General features: G+C 41.4%; 2 protein-coding genes across 4 annotated transcripts in view; one reads left to right on the top strand and one right to left on the bottom strand.

Moving 5' to 3' along the window:
• LOC131669629 (prolyl 4-hydroxylase subunit alpha-1) overlaps positions 1-20,750 on the top strand; it is a 181,751-nt gene that overhangs the window by 135,291 nt on the left and 25,710 nt on the right. For all 3 annotated transcript variants that reach the window (XM_058944635.1, XM_058944634.1, XM_058944633.1), the window contains one exon: positions 2,730-2,924. In XM_058944635.1, coding sequence (XP_058800618.1) covers positions 2,743-2,924 — 182 coding nt within the window. In that variant the 5' untranslated portion in view covers positions 2,730-2,742. The remainder of the gene's footprint in view (positions 1-2,729; positions 2,925-20,750) is intronic.
• LOC131669628 (probable helicase with zinc finger domain) lies at positions 10,472-15,147 on the bottom strand. The gene is made up of 6 exons (XM_058944632.1): positions 14,614-15,147; positions 13,506-14,182; positions 12,447-13,154; positions 11,847-12,359; positions 11,350-11,755; positions 10,472-11,092 (listed from the first exon to the last, which is right to left on the bottom strand). Exons 1-6 carry the CDS (start codon positions 14,867-14,869, stop codon positions 10,830-10,832), a joined length of 2,823 nt encoding a protein of 940 aa, XP_058800615.1. The 5' UTR covers positions 14,870-15,147; the 3' UTR covers positions 10,472-10,829.

The raw sequence follows: 20,750 nt of genomic DNA, 5'->3' as shown, positions 1-20,750 counted from the left end.
TCTCGAAATTTAAATTCGAAAATGCTTTCCTCTTCTTTTAATAAATTTGTCTAACTTGGTGAATAAAAAATTAACAATGTCAAGAAAGCTCGACCAAAATTCACTGTTACATTCTCTAATAAAATACGCCGACGAAAACTTTCCAATAAAAAAAGAGGATAGTCTCCCGGAAAATCGCTATCAACCAAAAATTTCGAAACATTCCTCATGCTGCTGAAAACTCTCATCGTGGCTCAACAATGTGACCACCGTAAAATTCTGTATCTGGCTCTAGAAAACTCTCTGCGTATCCACGTCGAGCGACCAACACGAAAAAAAAAAAAAAAAAAAAAAAAAAACAGTGAACGAGTAAGTTGGTAAACTAGCGTGCGAGCTTGCGAGGCCATTGTTCCGACGTCGTCGAGCGCTAAACACCTCGAGCTCGTGCATTTCCCGTACAGCGAGTGGCGTCGCGACTCGTATTTCACAGGATCGTCGTCGCGTGAGCGTCCTCCCTGTCCCTTTGCGAATACACGTATATACACGCAGACCACCCTCCTGTTTATCGCTTCTTTGCACTCTACTTCGGGGCTTTTCTTTTTTCTCGAGAGATTTCGGATGAATTGATTAGGTGTTGCGCTTCTCGAATAACGGGCACGCATTGGAGTGTCGCCGAGCGAATGGGGACGACGAGCTGCGACAGTGACTCTCGCACGGTCCGCGTGGTCGACCGAGCGTCAAGTTAGGCAGTGAAAACTTGACGGAAGTAAATGTGCGCGAACGGCGCAAGCCCGCGCAGCATCGAGCAATCCGAAAGCCGTGTTTACGTGCGCGCATTGCAGCGTCTCCGAAGCACGTTGACACATCGGGAAACGTTCATTGTCCCAGTGATATAACTGAAACATCAGATGGGTATCGCGCCGGGGTCGCCGACTGTATCCCATAACTGACAGCCACTGCGCGCTCAGTTGAAATTACATTACTAACTATGAACAATGACTCTGTTGCACAATCAGCATCAAGAGCGGCGGGCAGTGTTTCTCCCCCGCGAGACAGCGAAGGCGCAGGGTTTCATTCAATTTCCAGGTTTCTGCGCGCCTCGGATATCTTGCTCGTTCAAGAAATATTCCATTTTAACGCTGTCTGCTACCTGAAACGATGTCTCATTGTTCGCGCTATCTTCCGTTCCCCCGATTTCAATGGATGACAGTTTCAATTGGAGCCTCATTGTCGGCGTGTAATCAGCAGGATTTTCTTTTGCCGCGGTACGCAAGTCGACCGATCAAGTCCGACAAGTGTGTGACAAGCGGCCGACGCCGCACTCCTCGTCATCTCGATCGTCTCCACTCGTAGCTCCAAATTTTACGGGCACGATCGCGGATGCGGGAAAAGACGGGTAATCACTGGCAAAAAGAAATCGCGCCGCGGCTTCGTTCTCCGCACCCGAAGAAAATCACTTGGTAAGCCGACGAACAGAAATCCGCAGCCGCAGCACGCGCTTCGAAAGCGTGCCACGTACGGCAATCTCGACACCCTCGGGAGAGAGCTGCACGCACGAAAAAGAAGAAAAAAAAAAGGAGCGAGACTTTTTTTTTTTGTTCTTCTTCTTTCGCACAATACATCGAAGACTTCTGTCGCGCGACCCTTCGATGCCGCGTGGGGGGCTGTGCGCACACGTCGCCGCTCTCTTAATTAAATTCTCGCGCCGACGACTTTGCGCTGCGCGTCGCTGAGGGTTGCGCGAGAATGCCCTCCGATCGACCTGTCTTTTTTTCTTTTCTTTGTGTTCGGCACCGATGGATAATGTGAAAAAGAGGCGCGACTCGCGTGGGCGTTGATTTTCACGTTAGTTGAAAATAATAAATGAAGAAATAAACAAACAATTAGCCGAGCCGCGCGCTGTTTCTTTCTCGTTGCTTAACTCCAGGCCGTTTGCTTGCGAAAGACTGCGAGATAGAGGCGTGTAATGAAACCGAGACAAACGCGCCGGATTTTTCCTCTTTTATGAGCCGCTCGCGAGGGATAGAGAAAAACTGGAGACCCGAGGCAGACAGACAGACAGACGCACACGCGCACGCGCACGCAGAATGAAAAAACGAGCTTGCGAGAGTAAACAATGGCTTTTCGCTTCCTCTTTTATCGCTGATTATTCACGTTTATTAAATTTTTAGCGTCGCCGAGCCCTTTGCTCCTCATTGACAGCAGTCGCTTTCGGGGAAAGAAGATATGATTGCCAAGCGTTGCAAACTCTTGTAATTTAATTGTGACTGGAGTAGCTCAGCTCCTCCGTCTCTCCCTTCTCTTCTTTTTTTCTGCTGGCTAATGGAGACAGAAGCTACTGTTGTGAAGTTGGCCGTCTCTCCGGTCCGCCTGCCTGCCGAGTAGTTTGCTTTGCATCCATTATAATAATTCGGCCCTTTATTTCGGAGATGCGTCTCCGCGAGACTCTTCGTTACGAGCAGCTCCACTTTCTCCTCTTCTCGCCGTCAAACATTTCGATCGCTTCGGAAAGTAGCGGGCTGTTTGACGAAGCGCGCCGAGGAGGATCGCCAACTCGATTTAGCGACCGGATGGCGATTCAGTGGCAATTAACCCCAGTCGAGATTCGCACTACTCGACGGCCGATCTCGTTCGACGATTCCTGACTTGTTGGGGACTCGTCGACGACCGCGAAGAACCACTCGGCTCTTCTAACGTACGTTCTGTCCTGGATCCCGTTAAAATCGTGAAAATGAAATTTTGCGTTGCAGCGACCGACTGACAATGACGAGATTAGCGGCATGGCTGACAGGCCTGATGCTGTTGCTTCTGGCGCAAACGGCCCGAGCAGAGCTTTACACGGCCCTCGTCGACATGGAGGAGCTCCTCGAGACCGAGTCCGTCCTGATCGACACCCTCCAGGGCTACATCAGCTCACAGGAACAACGACTTGCCACGCTCAGGAGGTAAGACACTTCATTATTATTGCAATGCCTTTGAGGGAAAGGAACTTTGTTTTTTGCGTACGTTTCGATAGGTCGTCGAGAAGTATATTATCCCTTTGTTGGGTTGATCAAGTAAGCACAAGTAGTCCATAAAGCCAAAGGCCTAACGTTTGCTTTCTTATAAAACGAAGACGTATCTTTCCGTTTGGACGTATCAAATCAGCGTAACGGTCGTTTGGTAAATCGTTAAAAGAAAATTCAAGACCGTTTTATCACGCATTATTTTTCAATAGTTCGTAAAGAAAAATAAATCCAAGAAGCATCGGAAAGAACAATGGATTCAGGTAGTGTATTACACATAAAACCAAGTTCGTGATCCCTTTAACCCCGCGGCTGCGGAAACTAGCGTAGTATCGACGACACGTCCATCGAAGCCGCAGAATACAAATGCCGGCGTCGACGTCGGCCAAAAAAGAATCCCTCAGCGGCTGGAATTACGAGGCTCTACTCTTACGTCTCCCAAGCAAGCAAGTCCATTCCGGCGCTGCCAGTTAAGTTCCTCGCGGGCGGCTCGCAATTTCCGTTTTGACGCGGCAGAGACAAAAAGTTAACGAGATTGCTTTATTCCAGCGAGGCAAAAACGGAAAAAGCTCGCCTCCCTCGAACCTCCACGTCACATCGTGGATTAGGAGCGCTCTGCTCTCTCCGCTTAAGTATTCTCCGGGGCTTTTTCTCTTGGGAGGGAGGAAAAGAGAGAGAGAGAGAGCATACGGGAGACGAAGAGACAGTTGATCGGTTGGAATTTGCTTTCGCGACCCTTTGTTTGTTTGCGACGACGAGCGCACTGGACGTGAGAACGCGCTCGCCTGCGCGAACGTTCACTTTTATTTCGAATTGTCGTTGGGCTCCTTTCTGTCGCTTGATTTTATTTTCCAGCGAAAATGGATGCTTCCACGCGGAATGCACTTTTTCACGCCTCTACATGCTTCTTTTCCTTAACGGTGGCAACTCAATTTTTTTTTTATTTTACTACGTTGACATCGGATCCTCGAAATTCCCGGTATAATTAATTTAAAAATACCTTTGCCGAGGCACCTGTTTGCACAACGTAATCACCTTATGCATTATCCACCTGTCATGCAGTACATCGCTTACATATTTTCGATCACCAATATATTTTACAAACGTTCGATACCCTAAAAAGCTAATAATTATATACAGCTTGGTATATTTGGTTAACGATACATTCAAATATCAAGTGGCAATTAATAATGAAACATAAAACGGAGATAGAAATTTCGGTTATTTTAAAATGCGATAAATATCCGTGAAGAACATTTGGTGAATGTTGAGCCGGACGCGGCAAACGTATAAGTATTTTAGACTTTAATTTCAATGATACCATTTATTGTACGTAAAATGGAAATTGGTCGATTCTCTCATTCAGCGGTTCTATACTTGTGCGCTCGAAAATATTCTTTTCATTCGGAACGCGTTTATTATTCAAAAATCCATCGAATTAAAAGCCTGCAAATTTGCTAGGTGGTGAATTTCTTTTTCCTTAATAAGACCTTTTATCTGCAGGCATGAACAACCGAATTTTCATATTATCGCTCAGTAGTAATGTTTCTTTTCTGTTAGAGGGGTTAATATTTGCATTCGGGCCGTTCGAGCGTTATAAATTTAAAAAAAGTTACTGTCTGCTCGGACTATAAATGAGCACCGCAATAAAAACCAATTAAACTCTCGGATGGAGGTTATATTCAAGAACCGTCTGGGAAAGAGGAAAAAAAGAGTTAAATTTGCTCGCGACAGGTTTATTACTCGTTGGCTATTATAACCATTTTTTTTGAGTGTACGCGTGCGGCTTTATTTTCAGTTTGCTTTTCATTCTCGGCCGATGGTATGAAAAGACTTTTATTTCATTCGGGGCCTCATTCGTGTTTGCATTTGAAAAAATCCCATCTTCGCAGGCGGCAAAACTAGAAACTTATGCTAAGCAGTCGCGGCAGAAAAAAAATGAAATTTGAAAGTTTAATAGGAAAGTTCTCTCGGCGGAGGGAGAGGGAACTCGCAGATTTCTTCAGCAACTCACGCGAATCTCATTATTCGCGCTGCTCCCCGCGAATGAATCTCCGTCATCGTCCGGCGCTCGCGAAAAATCGCAAAACTTCCATATCTGACTGTCCTCCCTTATCTATATATCTTTGGCGGGGTCACTTGTCATTTGCGCGCAAGGCTGCTTTTAATCAACTATCGAATCGAGTCACGTCCGCAGCCAAGAAGATCGAAACAATGCGCTCGCGCGCGTACCGAGTCCGGGCGCGTAACTCAAAGTCGACGACGCGAGACGACGGGAAAAAGGGAAGAAGGTGAAAACACGCCACATGCAGCAACATGCGAGCAGCAGTAAAAAGAGGCGGAAGGAGCAACAAAAGGATAGACGACGCCGTCTCGTCAAGCCTTGCCGGCCGTAGAAAGCCAAGGCAGTTTGGAATTCGGTGGAAAATTTAAGGACGATTTCGCTGACGTGAAAGTGAGGGGGAGAGGACGGCTGCTACGATGCGATGCTCAATTCGACGACCCCGCCACCCTCCCGCACGAAATAGCGTGTATGATTGCACGGGATTGTTTGGAAAATGCTTCGCGAGCCTTTTAGATTCTTGCCTCTTGTAGTCTTTATGTTAACGAAACGTTCGTTTGTTTTTTTATTCTTTTCGTTTTGGAAACCAATAATTTTCATTATTTCGGTCAAAATCTTTGTCGTCGCATGTTTCATCGAACAAAAGTTACGGGAACGTCTTGTATTCGTGCACTACGCCAATGTTTTACGTACTACTGTTACATTTGTGCAAACCATTTCGACCAACCTTTGCGAGTGCAAACTTTTAACATCCGAACGAAAAGCTCTAGTGTAAACCACTCAACTTTTCCATTTAAACTAACAAGTATAACGCCAGAAAAAAAATAAAAAAAAATCAACAAAGCCTTTTTCTTTATTGCCGTCAAACGATCGTTTCACTCAAATATTTACCGGTACTCTATCTCGCGCCACACGGATAATCCTGGGGCATATAACGATCGTCAAGCGCGAGCGTACGAAACGATAATCGCACAATTCAGGAGAAGAGCTCAATTCCACCTATCCATATACGCGAGTAGTGGTGGTGATGGTGGTAGTGGTGGTAGCAAAGCTCGCAAAATTTTTCGCATCCGTTCAGCTGAACAATCACGTCACCGTAGGAGTGAGAGAGATTCGAGTGTAATGGGCGAGAAAAAAACTTGGTTGTGCGCAATAAAAAAGAGAGAGACCGAACACACCGGTGATTATTCGGATGCGCGTTTTGGTCAAGGTGAAACGGACTTTTTTATTTGTTCCCGGCGAGATTTTATTTGATCGTAGCGGAAAATTAAAGCCCGCTAGGCTGGAAAAAATGCATTTTTTTTTAGACTGCGAATCACAGAATATTACGTCGTTGAAAGCTTTTCGCACTCGTAAAATTATTTCATCGATTTTGGAACGATGAATTTTTTTTAACAAATTGACGACACTTTGTTTGATTGTCATTCCTTGTTTTCGGCGATTATGTGCATGCAGAGTATGTTTTAACCACAATACACAGAACGACATGGAAAATGTTGTTATAGTACATTTTTTTATCCGATGAATAAATAATTAGCTATGGTGAATCGAAGGTCAATCAGTAAGCGCGCTTGGATAGAAATCAAGGGTGAGCCGTTAGTGGGAAAAAACTTGGTGGACGTTACCACCGTAGGATTTCGGAAAAGCATGTCAATGAGAGAGAAAGAGCTATTAACGCGATTTCGTGATGTGCGTAGCGCTGAGTATCTTCACTTTTTACTGCGATACCTTTGCCGCGATGCTACAGTGCCTCTATTCGAAAATGTCCAATCTGAATGGTTTCGACGGTTTGGAAAACTTGAAAGAGATGGTGTTTATTCTAAGCTACATTGTTTCCGTGCGTTGCTTGAGCCGTTCGCCTTCGGAAACGTTAATAAAAACAGCATGATCCATATATATATACTGCAAGAGATGCGTCATAAATGGAAGCAAAGCGGCTCGGCCCACTACGTACTTAGCAGCTCTCAGAAATGATGAGTGTGAGAATATCTATTGAGAGACCTGCTTTAACACCTGCCTGTAAGCCTGTGTATCTGGAAATACATACACACACAGGTAGGAGAAAGTATTAGGGTATCAACCCTCGCGGATTAAAGCAGAGTTCAACCAAGAGAGTGACAACGACCGGCTACTTTATATTCGATAGCGCTTAATGTCTGATTGTTGATTTATCATAGCTAATTATTAATTGTCAGGATACAAAGGAATTGAAATGTTCAACAGAGTCGAACGAACGGCAACCTGTTACTGCGTGCATTACTTAACTAGCGCGGGAAAGCAGACGCTTGTCTCGTGTGAGGTTTATGCCCGAACGAAGCGAGGGATTAAGAATTAGATTTGACCCGGTTGCTTTACGAGTTCGTGACAAATTAGAATGCCTTTTTTTAGTCGCTCGTTTATGCTGTAATTGCGAGAAGCTTAATCATATCAGATGATAATAATAATGACACTACAGAGGATAGCCGAACAAGTATAGATGACACCATGATTTGAAAATTAGAGATGTAAATTTATTCAAATTCAGCGAATACGAGGTTGCTCTGTCTGCACTTTGCCGTTTCTTTTATCTCACAGATTTTATCTTCGCCTCCGTTATGGGCGGAGCCGAAGGACCCAAGTGGCGCGTGTCCATTTTCTGTTCTTGCTCGCTTTCAGCCATTTTTTCGACCGCTTGGAAACAGGCACAACTCACCGTTATAATGAAGAGCAACACACCATCGACTCCTAAGTATCTAAACAATAATAATATTTTTGACTCTTTCCAGACCGTATTCAGCAAGCGCCGTAGTTTCCAAACGGCCATTAACAAACAAAAGATGACCCTATTAGTACTGCTTCATTTCAACAAAGTATTTTACAGCATTCCACCTTCTAAATTAGTGCATTTAAACTTGTTGACGTAGTTTCTCCAGAGTGGCTCCTCTGTAGTTTAATCGTATCCGAAAGGTCGATTTCAGAGTGTCCTCCAAAGATTGTGAATCCAGTCGATTGAAGATCAATCTAGGTATTTCATAGGGTTCTGTTTTGGGACCGCTATTTTATTTATACATCAATGACCTGCAGCATGTACTGAAATAACAAGACGTCAGGCACATTTTTTACACCAATGACTTGTAGATTTATCTGCACAACGCTAAGGACGACCTACTGGATAACATTGTGAGACTATCCAGAATGGCATAGATGGTGGCAGAGTGGGCAATCGGCAAGGCTAGACATTGACTAAGTCACAAAAAAAGGCAATAAAGTTTGCTCTTTAGAACAGCTTGCACCACGCTAAAGCTGCGCAGGAGATTACTGATCCAGCCACATCTTGATTATTGCGTGGTGGTATTTCCCAGAAAGCAGCTGAATTAGCTCTGCACTGATTCTCGCACGAACTATTTTACTGCCCCGTTTATGTACAAAATCATTTGTATGAGAGAGCCTAAGTATTTAGCAGAGTTCTTTGCATACAAACCCGGATTCTCTGGTAAGAGAGAATGGCCGGAGCTTAACATTCTCAAGGTGAGAATTGAGACTGGGTCTAGATCCTTTCAAGTCTCTGATGCTCGCTTATAGACCTCCCTCCCTTTCTCTCTTCGGCATCTGCCATTGCTTGCTGCCTTGAGGATGGAGTATGAAAATACTTTCTAACCCTTAAGTCTGACTTGAGAATGACCTATTCTTTAAACAAAAAGAATATGTACTGCGTTTGACGTATCCTCACAACTTTTAACAGATTATTATCTACATAATACTTTATGTAATATTATGTACGTATATATAATCTATACTTGTTCGGCTATTTTATTGAAACATCACTCAACTCACAATGATTAATGTTGACCATCTTATCGTTAAATGGTATGGCACCGCAAGCAGACAGATTGTATCGGATAAGATTGAAGTATTAAGCCGTAAAATAAAAGTGTCTCCGAACCTCGACTAACCCTTCTACAACGTAATAATTTGCTCTCTACAACGCTCAGACAAATAACAATGCCAGCTTCATTTTCAAGAAATCTCAACAAAGAACGTAGCCGTGGCCAGAAAATATTTCGCTCTCTCTCTCTCTCTCTTTCTCTGAAAAGCTCAGCGCGGCCGAACGACAAGTATTTTTAATTAAACTCTCGCGCAGTGTCTTAATTAATCAAACGAGTGAGAAAGAGAGAGAGAGAGAGAGAGAGAGAGAGAGAGAGAGAGAGAAGATGAAACAATGCTCCTGCACGCACACTGGTAAGTTTGGGAAGGTGTAAAAAGGAGCTTGCGACCGTGGCAGCGGCGAAAATTTATTCCGGAGAGCATTCGTGCGCGTGGCGGAAGCCGTTAACGGCCGGCCGATAATTCTAACCGAGCAGCTCCCTTTGAATTGCTATACTGCCTCGTGTGCGTGCTCGTTTGCAGCCTCCATTCATCGCCTGGTAATCGACGGTATAATGGAAAAAAAGGGGGCTGTCGTTAACTTTTCGCTCGCTCCCTTTGCCGCGGAAGGTTCTTTTTCGCTGCCGCGCAGCTTTTGACGAGCGAAAGCCGAATGGTCAAGAGGGGATTATTTTTTGTGGATTATATACATACGTTGGTCGAGCGAGATGTCTTTTTTTCGTGTGAATGGGTATTGCGCTGAGAGAATCCCCACGGAATGATATAACGATTGGAATACTCGTATAATGAGATACAGGTAAGTGAATTGAAAGTACTTTTAATTGAATTTTGATTTTATGCGAAAAACTGTACGGTCTTATCAAAGTTGAAAGCCCTCGCTACCCGGATCTCGAAGTAAACTCGTAACACCTCTCTCGAATGCAGTTTGTAAAACCATGCTCCGATGTACTTTGAAGGAGTTATTAAATAAAATCAAGGCAGAGCGCGTTGCACTTGCTCTCGTTGGAGCGCTTCCAAGAATCCTCGTTCTAAGCCACCGGCAAAAACTTTAAGTGTTGTGTTGTGTTTTCTAGAGAAAGATCGAAGTGCCGTTCAATGAAAGTGCGGCTCTCGTCGCATAATCTCTAGAGAAGCGAAGCGGATTTTTCATGTTGTGAAATTTGATTGTATATTCCATTGATAAAATAACGGAAGGGCATACACGCATGGGTATGAATTTGAAATTTTGTTATTCTGGCTTTATATTCATGGTCATAATACTTGGAACTTTACTGACGAACCTCCTCCCGCTCAAGTTATAACATAATTTTAGAATGCATGCATACATCAGAAGTTTAATAGCCTAGGGCACTATTATCGCTTTGACTATTTTGAATTCGAGACTGCGCCCCTCCCCCGCTAAACTACTCGGAAAAGAAAGTAATTTCATCAAGTTTTATCGTTCCGAATATTCATGACTTCTTTTATTTTTTGCGTGTTGGTTATAGAACTTTGACGGAAGGAAAAGGATTATATTTTTAGAAAACAAAGTCACAAATGTATTTTTTAAGAACAACTTACGCTCTATATTTATTTGACAAAATTGTCCTTGTCAATTACATTACAATGAATAATTATATAATACATAGGAATGGACGTTTCTACAATTACAATGTATCAATATAAAATAAAAATAAAAGTACAAGAAAAAAAATCAAATCAAAAAGATTAAATTCGTCATCGTTATCGTCATAAATAAGGATGGAAAAAATAATAAGCTATCGAACGGAATCAAGCAAGCGAAAGAGAGATTCAGTAACAGACTAAACTACGTACAATTAACATAAAATGACAGAATAGGTAGCTAATATGAAAAAAGACAAAAAAATGATGATCGAGTGCATTACTTAAGACCTAAGTATAAAGCTTTCTGTCGTATCTCACACGACGCCTCCATTGGCAGCAGTGCCGTTAACGGAGCAATGTATCACCGGATAGTTGATCGGCATCGGCACGTACTCGATCCAATATGGATTTTGCGCCTGCGTACCGGTTCGCGGTATGAACTCCTTGGCCAGTGGATTGAGTGCCGTCCCGAGCGACGGCTCGTTCACCTTGTGTAAGTGGTAGTCTAGTTCACGTGGATCCATACCGTGCACACCTGCCGTGCGTAAATAACGACGCCAGTGGTTGCTGCATGATCCTGTTACACACACAAACGCAAATATTCAGCACACGCTTTAACATTTTAATTTTCATTCTGCCAAATTCAATACCGCTCATTTATTACTTCAAACGAAATTGATCTCGAGAAGTTTTTTTTTAATTAGACAAGAATATTCATTTGTGTAATTTCAATATAAATGTTGATAATATATGTTTAAATACGATACAAGCAAAATTACGTATAAATACTACGAATTCAAAAATAAATAAATAAATAGACAAATAAAAACTTACCAATAGTAAGAAGTGCTACTGGATCTCCAACCACCGCAACAAGACTTTTTGCACGTGTCACGGCTGTGTTAAGCAACCGTGCATTGGTCAAGAACCCATAATCGCTAAGCTGTCTCTCGGCCGAGTGTCGACTGCAATGGCGCGTGCGCACCACACTGATGAAAACCGCAGTAAACTGTTTCCCCTGTACATTTAGCACTCTTTCGACCGAGACATTGAATAGACGTCGCTTGCGTAGCTCGCCACGGATAAGGAGCACTTGCTCGGCATAATGTGCTAATACGCCTATCGAACCTTCGCCGAATGGACCCCAAGAGTCCGCTGGCCAATGGCGACGAAGATCCGACACACGCTCAGCTATCTCGGCAGCTTCTACTGCATTGTAGTAGCCTGTAGAGTTACTACCCTGAAAAAATCAATAGACAAGATAGTTTTTAGTAAGCTTACGACTCGACCTATGACCATTCATCGAATGATTTATGAAGCATTTGACTCACCTGCATTACATTTCCTTCGCAAGCGTAGAATGTCAAAGGCGAGAGTTTCGGGTGTGACGGTAAACTCGCGCCAGGCTCGATTTTACCCAAATAAAATAAGTCAGAAGTCAAATTGACGATATCTTTATGAGCTCTGTAATTTGTGCATAATTGTATTCTGCAGGGGTGATTGGGTTCGTAATTGAGATGGATTCTCTCGAGTAAACTCATGCCGAGATTCCTCTCACGCGCCAAATCGCTGTACACTTCGGGTGCTAACTGCATTTGGTCACCCGCTAAGACAAGCCTCGTGCGTTCATTGGCTAGTGCGAGACATGAGAGTGCCTCGCACTCAAGAGCTTGAGCGGCTTCGTCGATTATTATATGAGTGGGACTGTAATCGAGTGCCATCAGGCAACTGGACGTTGCCAAGGTAGAGATCACTAAGCCGCACTCCGCTAGATCCTCGTTCGTTGGATCGCGGAAGTTAAAGTGACGGTCCGACGGACAGTACTCGCGGACGACTGCGTGCACCTACAAGAGCAGAACAGACATACATCATTTCTTCGAGCCGTTCCGACATTCGGCTCGCTACTAATTAAAAAGTGGTTTTTAACTTACCGTTGTTCGTGAGCGACCAGTGTAGTAAATCCTGAGTGGTTTTAGTCTAGGATTTTTGGTCTCCTTATACCAGAGATCGAAAAATTCTTTAACGTAGAGATCGGCAGCGCTGTTACTGTGGGTGCAAAGAATTACTCGACTTTTTAGATCGTTCACCAATAATATCCTCAATGCCTGTGCGATGGTCGAAGTTTTACCAGTGCCAAAGGGTCCGAGAAGCAATACAGGTGGTAAAATTTCTGTGCTTGGAGCCATCATGATGGCTACTGCCTCCTTTTGCTTATCATTCAGTCGGCAATCCTTAAGGCTGGTCGTCCATTCGTTGGACCAGTCGAGTCTCCGGTCATCGTAGCTACCATTCCTTCTAGGCATTTTTGGCTCGGGGAAGACGATTCTGGTGTCGGGTAATGCATCGATTGCTCGATGCCACTCGCAGAATGGTGTGCGATTCATCACGAATTGCACATACATTTTTACGTTCGTATCCGGTAGCAATCCTAATTGGTCGACACATTCCTTTGATAGACGAACGTAAATTGAGTGGTTACATTTGTCCTCAATATGTGCTTCGTAGATTTTTTCGCCGAGGACCGGTCGAGCAGTTGGGTCGTCACTGAAAGTGATTTTTTGCACTAGTAGGTAATTACAGCTGCGCAGGAGAAGACGTCCACTCTTTGTGTCTTCCGATATTTCTCTTCCGAGTGGTAGCTAAAATGGTGATGTGAGAATAGGGAATCGTTTGGCTGTCTCTTTGTTTGTTTGTTTAAGTACTTTGTTTTTTGTGGGATAATTATACGTTGCCAGGCAATCTTTTGTCATCTAATATTAATCTTAATATAGCTTAACTGATTAAATCTTTGCTACTCTGTTACGTAATTAAAATCACATATAAATAAATTGGATTCGAACATTGAAAGTATTGAAGAACAAAACTCATAATATAATTTAAAAGAAATCTATTTGATACAGCACAAGCTTTGATTAAGCAAAGCAAATTTAGCCTTATTGCAACTGATAAAAAACTAAAGTACATTAATTATACATGAAAGAGAATCTTACCTGAGCAAATAACTCTCCAGGAGACACATATTTAGCAACAGTTGAAGCATCAGTGTCAGAAGTAAGGATATAATCGTTCGACAACCTCAGTTCAGTCACTTCGTTGTAACGTGCAATTTGCTCACGTCTTGCCATCTCCTCAATAGTCACTAACTCATGCAATCTCCTACGATAGTTCCTTCGATCCAGTGCAGTCTCCTTTAGTGTAGTGTGAGTTAAGAAAAACTGATCCAACTCTGGCTTCGGATACATTTGGCATAAATTATATTCACGTATGTCACGCTCTGGCACAAAAGGCGATTTGAACCAAACAATAGGTGTCTTTTGTGGATTCTGCTGACACAAATAGAGCAGGTACTCGCGTGCTGCTTCCAGACGAATCTCATCTTCTGGAAGTATGCAGTCAATGCATATCTGACGACGAATCACTGGTCCTTTATTAAAGCCGAATAATACATCTTGACAAAAAGTGCCAGTTGTGTGGCTTTGAAATTGAATCTCAACTATATAGAGACCCACACTTGGCTTTGCACTTGTTGGAAAGGACTCTACAGGTGCCACATAGTGTTGCGAGAACATGTTGTCGGTACAAAGAGAATCTCCAAGTACAGACTTGATAGTAAAGTGATTTGTGCTATTATCCATTGCTAGGCTCACATTTTTTAAGTATTTCATGCCTAAAAATATTAAATATATTTATTAGCATCGGAAAAAAGAAATTTGTCTTAGAAATGAGCATATTGTACGATACTCAAGACTAGAAAGAAAGATATATATATCTTTTATAAGCTCTGTGTTATATGTGGTTTATATGTTTACAAGTGGAAAGAAATTTAAATAAAAATATTTGTTTATCAACAAATAAAAAAAAATTCGAAGTAACGTATTATTTCTGTATCAAGAACGTTTTATATAAAAAAAGCAATAAATGGCCCTTGATACTTCAATCCAAAGCAACAACTAGCGCCAAAGTATCAGCTGTTCTCTCGAGGCGCATAAACAATTCGAGTATCATCTGCTCGTTTTGAAATTGAAAAAAACAATAACAACAAGAAAACAGTAAGCAAGCAAGTGCCAAAGCAAAAATGTGAAAGCCAAACGTACGTACCTTGTACAGAAACTTCGAAGTTCCATACTGCTTGCACATCTTCACCAGTAAAATGTTTTCTAACGTTGAGTTTGCCTTGGGGAAGCTGAACCGCAATTTCCTTGAGATTGCCATCAACGAGTACCTTCAGTGGATTCTCGGCGCGGAGCCATTTGCGTCTAGTACTCTCGACAAAAGCGTCGCCGCTCTCAAAATTAACCTCTAAATCATCGGCATCACCTTCGTCGAGTTCGTCTCTTCGGTGAAAACTGGCCATGTCTTCTATCAACGGAATATTTCTTCTGACACGATATGGGGCCTGTTCCAGAAATGCTTTTTCAACTGACTCGAAGATAGTCTTGAAGTACTCTCTGCTATTGTTGTTCTTACAACAACGTAATTTGTATTGATTGCTTGGATAATTTTGCGATTCTAGCCACTCTGCCGTCGATAATCGATGGCCGTTAAATGGAAATTGATTTATAAGGCAGCTAGACGTGCACGGAACGTTTTCTGTGTGCGAGTTTCCGTCTACTGCGTGTACTCTGATGTCTATTCGCGATTGCGACTGGTTCGAGTTCCACCCTTGGTTTGGTGGGAGAACGGAACGCGAATCGATCTTACCGCGCATGCGCTGAACAGCATTTGTGTCTAAAGACATGACTCTTGTCGCTGATCTGGCGGGAACACAAGCCATATTTAAACTTGCTCACTGACGCAAAGTAATTGAAGAATGACGGAAAAAAACAATAAGTAAAAGGACGGAATAAAAGTGTAGCAAAAAAGGTTACTCTTCTTTTATTGAAGACTGCCGAAAAAAAATAAGCAAAAAGACAGAATGAAAGTGTAACAGAACGCAGGCAATATACTAGTCAGAGGCAAAGGCAAAAGTATCGGAGAAATACGACTTGCTCTTGAGAATATTGGTTTCAAAATGCTAACTTGCACTCCTTAAATACCCTATGAGTTTCACCCCCATCCCTCTTGCAGAGGAGATCGTTTGGGGCCAGTGTCCAATGCGAATGCGGGGACCGTCATCAAGCTAATGAGGAGAGCAAGAAGGCCAACCCATTACCTACCCTAACCTTGTTCCTCCGCCCGCAACTTTCGCTTTTTCCTCTTCTTGCTACCTCTCCGCAATATTTTTGCATCGTTAAAATCATTTCAATTTTTCTAATTGAACATTCCTAACAGTGGCCAACACCGACACCCTTTTTATCCAGACAGCGCATACGATTGAATCATATGTCACGGGCAGACAGCTGCTTTTGGCCATTCGAGTCGAAAGTATTCGCGTGATGCCGATTTACTCGTCGATAAGATTCTAAAACCAGTAGAGCTTGGTATACATATTCTCAAATTCATTCGGTATAATCGTTTCTGAGTATTGTCTCTCGGCGACGCTCAATTGTCAGCGATGGTGACAATAACACCCAACAATAATAATAACCAATCGAATAACACCCGCTAAAGAGGACAAGTAAACATAACGAACGATAAGTCACGAACAGGGCAGGCGAGTCGAGCACTCAATGCCGTTTCGCCCCGATGTACCACTAATGCTCGAGTTCGGCAACCGATTCGACTAATCACTTGCTCGCAAAAGCAGGAATGTCGTGGATTTCGCGCCACGTCTTGGCATTCACGCTTGCAAGGATGCTGCGACCAATTGACACGCGATGCCGCTGATTTCAAGTAGCCCCTCGCTGGCCGCCATGTCGATTACGAGTCAGCGTTTGTATTTTATTCGCAACAATCCCAATAATTTTGCATGATATTAAGTCTTCGAATGCATCTGAAAATCTTTTGCTTTTGGTGTATTATGCATTGCGAAAGGGAACACGACATTTATGTCAGGTAAAATGCAGACTCCCAAGAGCTACGGGAATACTCGACACATTAAATAACCATCACCAGAATCATAAATGAATTGGTCATAAATGAATAAAGGAAAAGAGAAAGTGACTGACGGCTTTAGGGTTCAATAGAGTCTAATAACTATTGGACTCCACCAGTGAAAAGTCACCGATAGTCATCAAGGGTTTCTTTTCTCTCGTTTCTACTCGGGCGCTAATACCACGCCGTGCACTAATGGGCTACTTCAGTTACACGTATTGTAATATGCTGTTATTGGATCTGATTGTGATCCTTGCGAAATTGTACGTTTGTTTTAAGCGTTGAGTGAGAAGTTGCCCCGAAAAATAAAGTTAGATGCACTCGTGAGAAAGTGATTTCAGGCTTGTGCGGCCAGTATCGAAATGTACTATAACGGAACACGCAATTATTTGGACGAATAGGACAATCGTTTTATTGATGACGAACAGTTTTCGACATCAAAGGAAAATCGTTGACAGAGTGATGCTGCTTTTATCATCGAATTTATTACTGAATTTCGTTTGAACATCGATATCTCATCACTGAATTTGCTCTCGATGATTTTGCATTACAGATTATTAGAGCAGTTTTGCAGAAAGAAGTTTACATATTCGCACCCGCATAACGCTTAATTATTCATCATTTGGATTCAAAACTATCCAAAATAAATGACGGATCATTCTTATTTGTTCTGTTTTCACGCAATTTCCTCGCTAAATCAATATTCGTTAATTAGAGTCATACACTGAGCACCTTTGATAGGAATAAAAATGTGCGCTAACTGTCCATGCTTGTTTATATAATCATGATACCGGAAAACGTTAACAGACAATTGTTTATTACAAATGAAATGGGAAAAACACGAAATAGTTGCACTTGCTTATTTAGTTACCATTACGGACGCCATTCAAACAGAGAGAATAAAAATGAAAGTTTCTAATCTGTTTGTTTACAATACTAATTTGTTTTTAATTGTCGAATCCCATTAATGAATCAAAGCAGCTGCTCCTTCATTATTGCGTGTACCATTTGTTAACATCTTAACGAACAAGTTCGTTCAACGAGAAGGTAAAGACAAAGAATCAAAAGAACAATAAAAGTAAAATTGCTTCCGCGATCAGTGTAAAACAAACTTGAATTGAATGAAAAAGTTTTGGCCAGCGCTGCAGCAACGCACAAGTGGTATTCAAACATGCATTTACACGTGAACTGGTAGATTTGAATGGAGTTGCAATCAGTAAAATTGCAAGCTATTCGCATCCTCGTTCTTCCTCGAGCGAACGAGCTCTTCGATGAATAATCGGGAACACTTAGTTTGCCAATTGTCGCGCAAAATAGGAAATTCAGTTCAAAGGGAGCCGGCGATATCGATATCGGAATCACGCAGGTGCCCTTAGAAAAAGAGATAGAACGCCCGGCAAGTTTGTTTGAGGCGGAACCAAAAGAAATTCGATTACTCGCCGGCGGCGGTGGCAGCGGAGAGAGCAGCACGTACCTAGCTCCGCACGAGAGTCGAAAATCCCGTGATCCGAGCTTATAAGTATTTCAGGCCATTAGTGAGCACCACACGTGCGCTAGTCGCTTGAAATAACACGACTCTCTCACTCACTCGCTCGTAGCCATGATGAATTGCGGTCCTGATTGAATTCGATCGCCTTCTTCCTCTCTCTCTCTCTCTCTCTCTCTATTCTTTTGCAGTCGAATTGATTAAGCCAAATGGATTTTAGCGGCAAATGGCCTCTCGTAAAAATTACCAAGGAGGCTTAATCCGGCCATACATCCGTGACACCTTTCTTTTTTACTTGCGTGGCAAAAAATCTCTCCCTCGAAGCTCCAAGTTTTTTTCATTAAAATTAAGGTTGCACCACGCGTGGATATACGTCGATAATTGGTTCATTCATCACTTGATTGTGGATCCGCGCTTGGACTCTAATAAAAGCCGACAATGTCCTTCGATCGGCACGGCCGAGCGCAATTTTCCCTCCGAAGCTGTAAGTAGAAAAAGAGCGCCAGATCTAAGCTGCAATTCGCCTTCACCCCCTACTCCCCTCGCTTCTCTTTCCCAATAACGAGTTCTTGTTAGCGCGATTTCGCTTCTCTCTCCCTTTTTCTCTCTCTTTTTTCGCTTTTCTGCACTGTGCGCCTGACTTCGTTTTGTTACTCCCGCATGAACGCAAATTCAAAGCTCTTTCCGTTGATCGAGGTAAATGTTTGCAAAACTCGTTCGAGCCGGGCGATGAGATCAATTCATTTTTAAAATCACTCGGGAAGAAAGTATGGCTTGAAAAGTTTTTGTATTACTTGGATGATTTTATTTGGAAAGTGAAAACTACGTTTTATTTTAACGGAAACAAAACTAGATTTTCATTGAAATACCCTTCTCGAGAAACTTTTTGTTCTATTGGGATTCCAATTTAAATGTATCGATAAAACCTTCAATTAAGCTAAGAATATAATTTATGGCTTCATATAAAATTTATGATACTCAAGAACTAGCAATATTATGATAGACTAGGGAGACAATACGGTAAGAAAACCAAGCTATTAACCACGTTCTATTATGTTTGTCTGGCTTAACGCGATACGTTTGGCCTGCTCTGTCTTTCTGTCTTTGTTAAAATTGCCTTTTGTCAATAAATACCTTGAGGTTGCCGTCTCAAGATGCTCGGGCTTAAGTGCGGCGCCGTATATTAACACCAGAAGAGACACGATGTTTATTTATTTTGACCTGAATCTAAATAGGGATGATTCACAGGCATTTCAATAGGCCTGCAGGCCTCGGTGAAGGATTCCTTTAAACTTTACAAAATTTATGTACGTATACAGGTTATCGCTCTCCGCTAAATTTTCATACCAAAATATTAATTAAATTAAAAATTATCAACTTTCAAAAAATAGTGGTAATATTTTTTCAAAAGCCTAATAAAAAACTAATAAAGATATAGGGATCGATGTTTATTTAAATACGTGTAAAGTCTTAAACTTTGAAAATTCTCGCAACAAAGAAAAATAATTTTTTATTTTTAAAAGTTCTTAACCTTTTTTCTTAAACTACGAATAACTCCAAAGTGGTTTTATTTTTATTAAATTCTTGCCTCTACGTGTTTCTGAGGATTTCCCATCTAAGAAACAGTTATAAAATTCGAGTGCCCGAAATAAGCGAACAAATGGCACCAATTAAAAGAAGACGCTCCGCCAATAGCGCTCAGGCGGACGACGTGCTACCGCTATAGACGATCTTTCGTCCCTTATTCCGTACAAATTATATCTAACTTATATTTAATATTATGAACATATGCCATTTTTAATATATATTTTATTTGTAAGTTATTTAATATAAATTAAAACTAATAAAAAATATGAAAACTTATATTTATTTATTTAAAATTATTTACAAACTATTTTCATTTTGAAAGACTGTGAAAATTTTGAGACATTAGAGACTTGAAATATCTTAGAAATATTTTGAAATATTTAGGAATGAAAGCGTGAAATGTTTGTATACTTAGTACCATCTCGTCTTAAAATCTATCTATTAAGTCTATTTCAATTGTCTTCTGGTATTTATATTACTACAGTAAACAAAACTAGGTTTCCTCATCTCTTGGTAATAAATTGTAAACTTAAATCTTAGTTATTAGAACGCGATTTTAATTATGTACGCTGATAGGACATATAATGTAGGGGGAAGTATGATATGATGGGGCGGTAAAGCGAGCATATTTTAGGTATACTTTCTCAGGAAATACAATATATATATATAAACTAAATCTTTGTTCTTTTTTGCCCTTAATGGCTACCTTTTCTTTTTTTTAAATGTACTAGTGGTGTTTCCTCTTTTTTTTTCTTTACATTTATTTTAATGCACGAATATAGATCACATTTTTATTGGCGAAATAGAACATTCGAAAATTTAATATGCATTAAATATTCTGTGTTGAAAAATCATCATTTGAAAATTTGAAAAACATGATAACAACTGTGTACTGTAAGTTCTAAAAATATTATAGTTTTCTATAATCATATCCTTCAAGATGTAAATAACATATTTCATTATAAAATGTTCACATTTCTAATAAGCGCCTTTTACAAAAAATTTCTAATAATTTACACAACTTAATAAAGCTGAAACTACAATATTTTATCGTGATAGTCTGCCAATTTATATCTTTTATGGTTAACTCAATTTATTTAAAGTTAAATTTTCGCATAGAGCAAAATTCAATTAATTTCTCTACTAAGATATCAGTTGGTAAATATTTTGAGGTTAATATGATTAAAAT

This window comes from Phymastichus coffea, unplaced genomic scaffold (assembly GCF_024137745.1).
Source record: "Phymastichus coffea isolate CEN01 unplaced genomic scaffold, Cenicafe_Pcof_1.1 PCOF00095, whole genome shotgun sequence".
In the NCBI taxonomy this organism is placed as follows: Eukaryota; Metazoa; Arthropoda; class Insecta; order Hymenoptera; family Eulophidae; genus Phymastichus; species Phymastichus coffea.
The sequence above is the reverse complement of the archived record's forward strand: the minus strand, read 5'-3'. Positions and strand labels throughout refer to the sequence as shown.

Coding starts and splice junctions, on each gene's coding strand:
- LOC131669628 (XM_058944632.1), bottom strand. CDS start 14,869: ATGGCCAGTTTTCACCGAAGAGACGAACTCGACGAAGGTGATGCCGAT. Junction 13,155..13,505: donor CTGGAGAGTTATTTGCTCAG/GTAAGATTCTCT, acceptor TCACCATTTTAG/CTACCACTCGGAAGAGAAAT. Junction 11,093..11,349: donor AGTAGCACTTCTTACTATTG/GTAAGTTTTTAT, acceptor TGTGTGTAACAG/GATCATGCAGCAACCACTGG.